Below are 12,330 nucleotides of genomic sequence, written 5' to 3' on the forward strand. Positions count from 1 at the left end.
AACAGGTTTACAATTTTAGAAGAGAAAGAGAAAGCCGATGTTGAAAAAACATGGAAAGTAATTAAGGACAGCCTAAAAGAAACAATGGAGGAGGTTCTGAAACCTGAAAAGCAAGGATTGACAAAGAAGGAAACTTGGTAACAGATGAAGAAAAGGCTTTAGGAGAATGGAAGAAGTATTTTGAAGAATTGTTGAATAGTGACAAGATAGTGACAGTCTGTAGTGGATGATCCAAATTTGGAAGAGGTCAAGTTAGTGATCAAGAAGATGAAGAAAGGGAAGGCCCCAGGAATTGATAACACACATGCTGAAATACTGCAGGAGGTAGGAGACACACTTCATAGGAAGATGCACCATATCATAAATTAATCTGGGGAAAGGAAGTAATTCCTGATGAATGGAAGGAGTCTTTTATATGTCCAATTTTCAAAAAGGGAGATCACATGCAGTGTACAAACTACAGAGGAATTGCAGTACTATGTATAGCTTGCAAAATCCTAAGCTAAATACTGCTAAGAAGACTGACACCATACTGTACATGAAAGAAGCCTTAGGTTTTCAACAAGCAGGTTTCAGGAAGAATAAATCAACAGTGGACCAGATGCATACTCTACGACAGATATTGGCAAACTGTTGGGAGTTTAATAGAGAAATACATTGACTGTTTATGGATTTTAAGAAAGCTTACAATAGCATAAACAGGAAAGCAATTTGGAGAGAAATAGAAAAAACAGGAATCCCAGAGAAACTAATAAGACTTGTCAAACTGTGTGTTGATGGCTCAAGATGCCGAGTAAGAGTGAATGAGCAACTATCAGAAGTGTTTGAGGTAAAGACTGGCGTCAAACAAGGTGACTGCCTGTCCCCATTGCTTCAATTTAGTAGAAAGAGCCATAAGAAAAGATACAGAAATGGAAATAAGAATTAAGTTAGGCAGAAAGATCAATATTTAAGCCAACGCAGATGATATAGTGCTTATACTATAGGTCAAAGCGAACAAGAATTGAGAGACATGACAAGGGTTTTAGCGAAGGAGGCCAAAGGAGTTGGTCTAGAAATCAATATTGTTAAAACTAAGTATCTTCCTATAAGTTGATGAGGAACACATTTGGGAGGAGTGGTTCAAGAGAAAAATAGTATAGAGGAAGAAATTCTAGCAAGTATTCAGGCTGGTAATAGGTCAAGATTTGCCAAGGGGAAATCATGAAGTAAATACTGCTGTCAGGAACAACCAAAAAGGACACACAAGGACAGGACACACAAGACAATAATTCAGCCAGTGGTACTGTATAGTGCAGAGCTTAGGATTCTCACTAAAAAGAAGGAGACAAAACTCATGTTTCTTCAAGACAGATTTTTGGACCAGTGAAAGAAAATGGAGAATGGAGAAAATGGAAAAACAGAGAATTAAGAGAGCTTAATAAGGACTCTGATATTCTTGCTACTGTCAAAGGAAGAAGACTAGGGTGGTATGGCCATGTCATGAGAAGAGATCAAGATAAAAGAGGTAGTAAAAGAGAATATTGAGGGAAAGAGGCCAAGAGGAAGGCCTAGAATAAGATGGCTTGACTCAGTGAAAAAAGATGCTGGCAAGACGGAAATTTAATGTAGAGGCCTGGAGAGATAGGATGCTCTGGAGGAGGCTAGTTGATGAGGCAATGGACTGGCTTCAGTTGGAGACGCTGAAAAAATTTAGTATGCCAAAGAAAAAAAATATGTAAAGCCACAAGCTTACATGTGTTACTCATAACACATTATATCTCAAGCAAGCTTAATTTCCTTTTTAAGATACAGTATTTAATATGGATTCTACGCCATCGTGAATAACCTTTCACGACAGGGCAAACTTACAAAAAAACACAAAGTATTTCCAAAACCAAAGTATTAACCAAAGCCTGCTTCTTTTCCAAACTCATGTCACAACAAGGATGGGCTAAAAACCTAAGGCAGCAGATAACAGAGCAATCCTACCAACAATAATTATATGGAATACTAAGTGAGTAGTCATGTGACTGAAAACCTTGTATTGTCTGCTGAGGCCAACAATTAATGTCCTCTTATACTATTGTAAAGTATGTTTGGTTTTTAATTAAATTACCAATTGCAGTATATCTTATTTACTTACAATGCGTAAATTAGAATATTTTACTTACAGAGTTATTTTTCATTTTTTATTTTTCTGGCAAATTCATTTTTGTCTATTACCATGTATTACCATGGTGAGGGGATTGTATAAAATTGGTCCATAAATGGGGAGAGCTAATAGTGTGACAAGCCATCTAATTAAATAACTTCTGGTTTCATGCAAATATCAATATAGGTATCAGCAACACAAAAACTAATGTCATAGCTAGAAGTGGATCAAGAACAGACCCTTGTGGGGTCATATGCCATACAGTATGTGACCAGCTTTGTAGAGCAGGAACAACAACCATTTTGATCATTTTATTTTCTAACACCTATTCTAAGATACTACAGAGCTGCTACAGTACTAAGCACTGAAAACCCAGACTGGTTTATTTTTATTTTAGTGGTTATTTCATATAGCCAATGAGGAGACAAGGTGAGATGTAAGTTGAGATGCTGTAAGCTAGAGAGTGCATAAAGTATGCTTAGAAAAGGAATAAAATTCTGTAAAATGATTCCAGACATGATCAATTTTAGATTGAAAAACTATTGCACTGGACTGTAGACTCTTCTACGGTGTTGCTCTTATATATTAGTTTAAGTGAAAAAAAAATGGTTCTAAGATTACTCTTTCCTTCTTCTATTAGCTTCTGAACACAAGCTGATCTCGTGAGAGTCAATACATTTCTGTAGGACTGCTGATGTTGCTTGAGGGCAAGTAAATGAACTGACAGGCCAGTGTCACTCCATCTACAATAAGCTTACAGTACATCCATGACTTCATTGAGCAAAGATGATCATTATACCAAGGGGAACATCATGCACAGTAAATGGTGCTGCTCTAGTTTTTTTTCTTGGGCCAAGGAAATAAAAATGTAATCAAAAATGGAATTGTAAAGTACAATCCTTAAATCTAGTTTTTTATGTCTACTAATATAAGAACATAAAATATAATGATTAAACCATACCAAATTAACATAATGCTGCAAAACTTGGACACTTTTTGAGCAGAAAACTGAACCTCAAGATAAAAAAATGACTGCATGAATCAAAGTGCCCAGTTGTACACCAATAACAAAACACCAAAGCTGTTGCCCATTTCAACCACTACAGTAGGTGTAATGCATATCATGAAAATATGAAAGATGATTATTATATGCAACTTGCATTGTTTCGACTGTGTCTGTTTTTTTTTCTCTGTTGAGTCAGAAATCCATTGAGTTGACTTTGTTAAAGCATTTGAGGATTCAGAATACTTGAATCAAAAGAATATCCATTGCTTTTAACTACACATTTTAATGCTATATTTGTCATTGTATTTCTTCTCTGTGCTGTCTACAAAATTGAAATTATGTGACAACACCTAAGTCATTTTCATGATTTTTAAGTTAGTTGTTTCAGATTTTGTTTAATGTTTTGCTTCCTGCAAAACTCTGTAATGGTGAATACGTAATGTATGTAATCTTTCTCACTTGACTTTAAAACCATCCTTAAACAAAATTAAACAAATATACCAACCTATCAAAATTTCTAGGTGTGTTAATGTGGCGAACTATGCCAGTGAACAAGAAGATAAACCACTTCTCCTCCTAACATAACATGCAAATTCAGTGAATACAGCTGAAAGTGCCTGACTGACTATTTAACAGAGATCTAAGTGAGAAATCTAAATGAAATAAGATTTGTTTACAATGTCCAAAAAAGGTCCTTCAAAAGAATAGTTCCATGTTGCTGCCTCCTTTCACTTTTTAATTAATGTAGGTTAAGTCATATTTGTGACCTAGCTTTTTATTATATTTATAGTCATCTGGCTTGAACAATTTTATTTTTTTCTACAAATTACAATACAATTGTTATAAGCCAATTCTCTGTATGGCAAAGTTTGTCAGGACAATTTGTTAATACGACAGTAAGAAAAAGAACAAAAGTGTAGAGTTAAGTAGTGTAGTGCCTGAAACTGAAACTGAGTTGATGTTATACGATTTGTGAAATGTGGTTTGAATTTATCTTAATTCAAAAAATCTTAATCTGATGTTACAGACAAAATTATATGGCCTTGTTTTGCAGACTTACATTAAATTGTTTAAACTACAATGATAAAAATTATGTAAGGTAAAATGTATTTTAATCACTATACCAGATATGTACTGAGATTATTACCAAAAAATAACAGCACAAATGTTAAGATATTTGACTCAAGTATTTTAATTATTCAATTAAAAGAAAGAAGATCTACCTTTCATTATTTTTTTCATTACCACTGATCATATATTTCTGACAAGGTTACAAATCAATTGTCATTGCTATATTAAGGTTTAAAGTGTGTCTGTGACATGCCAGAGAAGTTCTACTTGAATTCTCATATTAGGTTAAGTATTTCACAGCAATCTGTGACTTTTCCAATTTAGAAAATCACCAGTACACTGAGGGATAACTCTAAACATGGGGTCAGATTGCATTTTTAAATACAGTAACACAACAGATCTACTCTTCACTGATAGCAGTTGGAAGGTCTTCCAGCACTTAACTACCCTAAGACATATCAAGTAAGAAGATCATTCAGAGGATAATAAAAAATGGAAATTCTTATACTCAAAGGACTGGTCTCCATTTTTCTACTTGATCTTTGTAACCCTCAGGGTAAGTTGGCGATTTTGTCTGTATAATCATTTTTATTCTGTTGAAAAATATCAGAAAAGGAAATTAACAAAATAAAGTCAGATGGACTTTAACATATACTGTATAGAAAATGTATAAAACACACTGTAGAAGTGACAGAGATAAGTCATTTTAATTTTGAGATGTTATGGAGTTCATACTTCATCCTTAAACATAGTAAAATATTTATATTTTTCCCATTCCTATACTGTATATTGCATGTTTTTTTCAAGTTGCAAAATTTTTTTTTTCAATTCAAATAATTACAATTACATGTAGTTTAATGGCTGAATTGTTTTGGAAATTAATAGCTATTGTAATTTGTGATGATACACTGAAATGACTTTGTAACCAATGGCCATAGGTTTAAACTTCCATATAATACTAATATAGAATTTTGTGAACATATACAGAACAAATCTTATTTCTTCTGTGACACTAGTATTTTTTATTCCTATTTTCCAATTGCAGTGACTGTAATGGAGCCATACAGCAGCTCAGAGATCTCCATGACAACCCAAGTAGGCACAGCTGTGCCAGACAGAGAAATTGAAACAACTCAAGAGAGCGACAACAATGAGCAAGGTAATATCTAAACTCAATGCCATGGTTAAATTGTTTCAAGGATGTCTCCAAAGTGTGTTAAATTGTAAAATCCAAAGTTTTTTTTCTTCATAATTTGAAACACTTGTTTCCAGATTTTAAACATTATAGTACTATGCTGACTTCTGAGAACAAGTTTCTTTCATTTTAAATAAAGTACATAAATAATATTCTACAAATAATATCAGGCCACATAAGTGTATTTTTTTCCAGCTAGAACCACGAAGATGCCAAAATAGTGTGAAACTAAAGAGAAAGTATATAAAGTGCCTGCCTATCACAGTGATATTCTAAAAATCAACAAAAATATAGATTCCTATCCATGTTAGACTTTCAATAGCAATTTAATGCTGCTTTTGCTGTAAAATTCGGTATCATTTTTAACTCTGCAGCACTTCTAAAACTCTCAGTCTTTTCATGTTCAAGATCTTTCGCATGTTCTTCAGAACTTGCCTTCATGAGAAAAAGTAAACACAACATAACATGCATAACATTCAAAACAGCTTAGATGGCTTCCTTTTACTTTAAATCTGTGTATGCTGTAAACTGCTTATGAGCCATGAGCCATAAAATAACGCCTGTCAAGTGCACATCTTCATAACTGTCAAGTTGGTATGATATATTTTCTCTTTATTTTTTTAGAACAGCAATAATCTCACTGACCTTAATATATTAATTCGATAAAACAGAAAAAACAAAACAGAAACAATTGTTGGAATATTCATATATACAATCTGCTTTTGCCTGCAATGTTTAACATATTTCACAATAATAATGCATCAAAAGGTTTCTATTCTGTTATATAACTATCTCTTGTAACACTGAAAAAAGAAGAAAAGCTTTCTTTCAGTTATCCTAAAATTAATATAAAAATAAACAGATAACAATAAAAAGTGTATATAAATGGAATGTGTACTGTTTGGAGTATTTGACCATATTATTCACTTTGAAATACAGTATTATAAACTCAGTTTACCCTTCTGAAATAAAGATGCCCTTTAATCATTCACTAAGTCTTTGGTATTTTTAGACTTACTGTCTTATAGCTGGAGAGAAGGAATGTGAACCTGCTAAAGCAAGAGCATAGGTCAGGGTTTTAAAAAAGATCTATTGTAAAAACATCAGATGACGCCTTATACTGTACCTACTCTTCTTCCTCTTTTAAAAAGCTGAGTAATCCTGTATCCCTTTTTACAGTCAGTATTACCCAGTTTGAAGGAAAAGCACATAAAAACCTCCCTCTAACCAAAATTTAACTTTCTGATTTTTTTTCAGGAATTATTTCTCTAATGTTTACAGTAACTGTTAGGTTTTTTTTGTCCTTTACAACCCAATTGTGAATTGAATATCAAACTAGAATCGTACAGTGCATATTGACTATTGTTACAGTATATCTAAAAATATAAGCAAAAACTAAATAATTCCTTTGTTGTTCTCAGATTTGATATTTCTGTGGCCTTCTAATTAACATACTGTATAAAAAAGTTGAGGGAGATATTATGGTGCTAAAATGTTCTTTGCCTCCACCCCCAAAAATATCCAGATTTTCTTATAAAAATTGAACTAAAACAAGTTAATTTTAATGTTATATAAAAGGGCTATTGATGTTTAATTTCATTTGTGTCTTTCAAGATCTTTTGAAAGCCTCAGTGTAATTTACATTCGGATGCCAAATGTCTGCCTTGTGTCACAGATTTTGCTCCAGTCCCAACTGAAACCTACTTGTTACCTCAGTCACAAGCTCCTGAGATATTCAGCTTACATGAAGAAGGTAACAAAATGGCTGGAGAGATCAGGGAAGAGTCGAATGACTTCAATGAGATTATTACACCCAAAGATGAACTTCTGAACCCAGAAGAAATCAAGCCCATGCCTACTCTGGACAACTCTGTAGAGGAAATCCCAGTAACTCTTTTGCCCCCCCTTTCAGATGAGGATGGAAACAGAGATATCTTAGACACAACAACCTATGATACGCGTAACGGTAAGAAAGGAGGCTATGGTGGTCTAAATCATGCATACAGCATCATTGCGATTAGTGAATACCTTAAAATAATGAGAGAAAACAAACTTAAAATGCAAAGTATTATACACTGAGAAGCATAAAAATGCAATAAATTCTTTTGGTCTCAATATTCATCTGTTACATTTTTAATACCTCTCTTTATATAAAGATTCATATATTCAATTAAGACCTAAAGCTCCTGATATTTTATTTTCCGCAGATTATTTGAAATCAGTGAGCACGTGTTAATCTGCTTAAATATGATTCCATATTTTAGAAATGAAATTAATAGATTTCATCATTTAACAAATACAGAATAGAGGTAAGGAAGGGTCAGAGAATGATTAACTTAATGGCTTTGGCCATAAAAACTGCTTTATACTGTATATGTATTATTTTCTTCATGTGGCGAAACTCACCAGGATAAGCAGCATGATGACAATGGTTGGATGGGATTTTCTTCTTCTTTTTTAAGGTTTAATTAAATTCTTGGCATCTATGGACTACTAATCTACTAAATGCAAAAACCCGGAAAGGGGAATATAAGGATTAGCCCAATTAAAGTAGTAGCTTTACAACTGGTGATCAGATTATGTTTGTATGCTTTAGTGTGTGTGTGTCCATATTTTTCTTTAAGGACTACACTTACAGTAACTGTGCGTTGCCCTTTCAGTTTTAACAAAGATGTCAGATTACAGAAGCAAACATCTAATGATGAATCAAAATAAAAAAATGCCAAAATATTATTTTATAGAGAAGTGCAAATGCCAAAGTGATATTTGTGACTTTAAAATTTAAAGAAACATATTTAACCACAAAGTAAAAAGCATCTTCCTCTTTTCAGAGGTGGTTGCCTTAGGCCTTGAGGCTTGGAGGTTTGGAGCAATTTCTGCAGCTGTTCTCTTGGTCTTGGAGACAATTGTGGTTATTGTTTATTGCTTGAAGTGCAAGAAAAGAAGAATAAGGTAATAATAGTAATTTACTGCAGATGATTAACAACTTTACACATTACAAAAATTGATACAAAACTGGGGCTAACTGATACATACAGTAATAGTAAAAATAAAACCTGATAAATATTTAAATAATTCCTTTGTGATTTATATAAAATACTGTATATGTTAACATTGTATATGTATTTTAAACAATGCATTTAAAGTGACTCATTAAGATTCTAAAACGACTCAATTAGACTCAAATATTCAAATCAATATAAAATTCAACGGAAAATAAATACTATAATTTAATTTGACAGTTTTATCTGTTTTTCACAGATTTAAGTAATGTTGCATGTACTGTAACTATCATAATTTACAGAAGGACAATGGCAGTCAAAATGATTGAAGACAGTGAAGCAGCAGAAACAATTCATGGAGAGTCCAATGAAAACACGCTCACTGGTGGGGATGTTCAACCAAACCAGTAGGCACAAGTTCTGTTCTAACATATATGCACACATACTGTAAAAGCACACAAATCAGTCAGTATTTATTCTATCCACCAGCCTTTCTATATCTCTTCAGGAACTAACCCAGTTCGCAATAGAAACCTGGCATCTAGTGTTTTTAAACCTGGGACTTCAAAGGAATGCCAATACTGTGTTTTTATTATTGCACGGGTTTCTTGAGATCTTCTTGGAAGGTGTTGTAAAATGTTCCTTTCAACAACACAAATGCATTTCAGCTATGTATTCTTTGCTTAATAAAACTGCACAGAAAAAGGCTTTAGAGTGCCTCATGCCCAGCACAGATAGGGCTCTACTATCCTTAATCATTTTGAACATGGATCACATTAGCATTTAACTATGTACTGTATAGTGCTGAAGTGAGAAATACAGTACACTACTTGCAGAGCACCACCAGGGTGTTGTTGGGGGGAATTTTCTCTAAACCTTACAGAAATAGCTAAATTTGTTTCTTCCCAGGCTCTTGGAGGTCACCGGAAAATAATTGGTGAAGGAAAATACTTAATGACATTATCTTTAGGTTTGAAAACTTGCTTTTTTGATAGAGTCCACCCATCCACATGCATACTTTCCCGTGTTAGTATCTTGGCATGGTGACGCTTGATTTTTTTTTACCACGGGTGAAAAACCTAATGGAAAAATGTATTATTAATTAATTTTAAATACAAGATGTAACTAAATAAGATGTAAAAACCTGTTTGTATGGATTTGTGTTTTAGACAATGTTTATTTCGTACACAGAAATCATATGATACAGAAAGGTATTAGTCATATTACTTGCAACATTTTTAATGGTTTTAATAATGCCCTTGAGGTAACTTATTAGACTTTGAAATATACTGTCATATTCATTTATTAACCAATAGTATGACAGTCTAAGGGGCAGTAGTGGTTAGCATTTATTGCTGCCTTGCAGGTCAGGGCCCTGGGTTAAATTCTAGACCTGGGTTGTAATCTGCATGGAGTTTTCGTGTGGGTTTCCTCCAATAATCTGCTTCTGGAAAAGCTGGCCTTGGGGTGCGTCTGTGTTTCTGTCTGTGTCTGCCCTGACATCCCATCCAGGGTGTACCTTGCCTGGTGCCCATTGCTTGCTGAAATAGGCTAGGACTGCCCTGTGACCCTGAATTGAAAAGGGGGTTAGAAAATGGATGGATGGATGATAGCCTAAGGTACTATAAACATATGCTGCTATGATATTTCATCTATTCTGCCAATTGATTTTTTGTTTTACTTTTTGAGAAGACGTTGCATGATGATCTCTAATTTATCCATTCTGACTTCTTTAGAATATTATTTTACAGCCCTATATTTGCAGGGACACAAAATAAAAATGAATAAAACTCAACATGAAAAATTATGTGGGTCAATGAAATATTCCAATAAATCTGTTCTGTACTGTGAAGGCATTTTTTGTCTTTCCCCAGAACTGCGTCAAATGGTTCATGTGAGGTGACAATACCCAAAGAAAAACAGGAAATAAAAGCCGACATTCTTCTGGATTCCCCTTCAAGGGATGCTAGTCTTTGGGACAAACCACATGATGTCAGAACATCAGCGCTTTAAAGGTCTACATTGTAGCTTTATACTCAGTTTCTTTATTAAAGTTATGAGTTTGCACTCAACTGAAGAAATTATGTGTTCGTCTAGTCTTTTTTGAATAACGACTAGTTTACACTTATCTACTATAAACCAAACAAACTTAATAGACCAAATGGCTTCCTCTCATTGTGTAATGTTCTTGAATGCAAACACAGATATAATGAATGGTAATGTATAAGGGCACATTTTTATTTTAAAGTTGTTTTTGGCTATATTACTTTTAGAATTTAAGTGTGATTAATGACTTACAAAATGATTTTAAATAGATCTATGAAGACGGTTACAGAAATCTACTTTAAAAAAATATATACAGAAAAAATACAGAAAAATATAAAAATTGCAAAATACAGATGCATTGTCTTAATTATCTTAGAATTTAATACAGTAAAGTGTTATTGTTTTGGAGGTTCACTGACTTTATTGTTTCCTATTTGGTTTATATTATAAACTACTTGTATTTCATTTGGTTTTCTGTATTAAATCATTATTTTATTGTTAGTAAGACATGTTTTATTACATTAAATTAGCATTTTCAGCATTTTCTCATCTTCATAATGTTTTATTATATTGTATATCCATGTGTGCATGTACAATACATTATTTCCTTGTGTTTTTCAAGAAAAATATAAAATTGTCAAGCAATAATCCATTTTAGCATATCAGTTTCAGAGATCTGGCAGACTTGTCATTCCAGAATTGCCTCTAGGGAAAAAAGAACGTGAGGTTAAAAGAAAATAAAATTGAGACTACAAAAGAGAAGCTTGTTATGTTATTCATTGCAATGTAATCTTTAACATCCAAAGACCATTCTAGCTCTAGAATGGAGTAGAAATTCCTAGAAATTAATATAATAGACTAAGAAATTCTTCTGATCCATTTATGAAAACTGTCTAACTGACTATGAGATAATGTCGTTAAAAGTCTGCTAAACAAACTCTTTGTAATTGTTTTTCTGAATGAAATCATATGAATAACAACCATATACTGTAGTATAAATCCTGAAAACTACGTAACTACAGTAAATTCATTGTTTTGTTCAGCAACAAGATTGCATTTAATACCTAGGGTATTGTATATGAAACATAAAAATAAATGACTTCTTCACACCAAATCTCTTAGTTCTCCTACAACTTTTGACAAACCTGTTGTTGAACCTCAAATATTTTTCAACAACAACACTTTTACAGTAAATCTGTGTACTAACCATGTTACGTCCCGGTGTGTGGTCTATGTGTGTTTATGTAATAAGATTTTTTTCAATTGCAATTGCCAGTTTAGTTTTTTATAATATCCTAATATGAAAATCCCAATTGTCCAAGCACGTAGTGCTTCAACCTTTGTAAAAGCACAGAAGGGTTGATGACACATGCTATCAGGATATGCAGCTTCTATCGCACAGCATCTACAGCAGAGATAGCATCAGGATTGATATGACTCAGCATTACAATGCATGCACAAAAACAATAAGCAAGCCATAAGAGTTACTATTGCATTATAAAGTGAGGAGACCTTCTAAAATTTCCAATTTTCCTTTGCAAAGTGACACTCAACCTCCGCAAATTGTGTGTTGCAGTAAATGAAACCTCAGTGACAGACTTGGAAAAGATTAGGATTGGTTTTAACTGAAACACCTGTGGCGAATGAAACCTGCAAAGAATTGTCCATCATTGTCTTCTATGGTCATTGTGGACATTTAGCTTATTCCATTCCTGATGGACTCAAATAACCACACAATATGAGACTATATTTGTACACTGAGTACATTAACATACTGTACTGTATACTAAATTTATATACTCCAAAGGCTTCCAAAACCAACTTACAGTGAGTCAAAGGTACGTGTTTGATACAAACCCCATGTGACCATTCAAAA

General features: G+C 33.3%; 1 protein-coding gene across 2 annotated transcripts; it reads left to right on the forward strand.

Moving 5' to 3' along the window:
• The first annotated feature begins 4,589 nt into the window (after positions 1-4,589).
• On the forward strand, positions 4,590-11,557 carry LOC148677635 (uncharacterized). 2 transcript variants are annotated; one of them, XR_015927788.1, is made up of 6 exons: positions 4,590-4,767; positions 5,257-5,370; positions 7,082-7,372; positions 8,238-8,358; positions 8,711-10,027; positions 10,283-10,357. XR_015927788.1 is itself a non-coding variant. In XM_088609312.1 (6 exons), the coding sequence occupies exons 1-6, from the start codon at positions 4,704-4,706 to the stop codon at positions 10,419-10,421; spliced, it is 834 nt and encodes a 277-aa protein (XP_088465438.1). In that variant the 5' UTR covers positions 4,590-4,703; the 3' UTR covers positions 10,422-11,557. The 2 variants fall into 2 exon arrangements, 1 of the variants encoding a protein (XP_088465438.1); XM_088609312.1 differs by having other exon boundaries at positions 8,711-8,815; positions 10,283-11,557.
• Positions 11,558-12,330: the final 773 nt, after the last annotated feature.

The sequence above is a fragment of the Lepisosteus platostomus genome, chromosome 1, assembly GCF_059453375.1.
Source record: "Lepisosteus platostomus isolate fLepPlt1 chromosome 1, fLepPlt1.hap1, whole genome shotgun sequence".
In the NCBI taxonomy this organism is placed as follows: domain Eukaryota; kingdom Metazoa; phylum Chordata; class Actinopteri; order Semionotiformes; family Lepisosteidae; genus Lepisosteus; species Lepisosteus platostomus.

What these genes read in the sequence shown, in the direction of transcription:
- LOC148677635 (XM_088609312.1), top strand. Translation starts at nt 4,704, where the DNA reads ATGGAAATTCTTATACTCAAAGGACTGGTCTCCATTTTTCTACTTGAT. An exon ending in GAGCGACAACAATGAGCAAG is followed by an intron (nt 5,371 to 7,081) that starts GTAATATCTAAA and finishes CTTGTGTCACAG; the next exon opens with ATTTTGCTCCAGTCCCAACT. An exon ending in GGGGATGTTCAACCAAACCA is followed by an intron (nt 8,816 to 10,282) that starts GTAGGCACAAGT and finishes GTCTTTCCCCAG; the next exon opens with AACTGCGTCAAATGGTTCAT.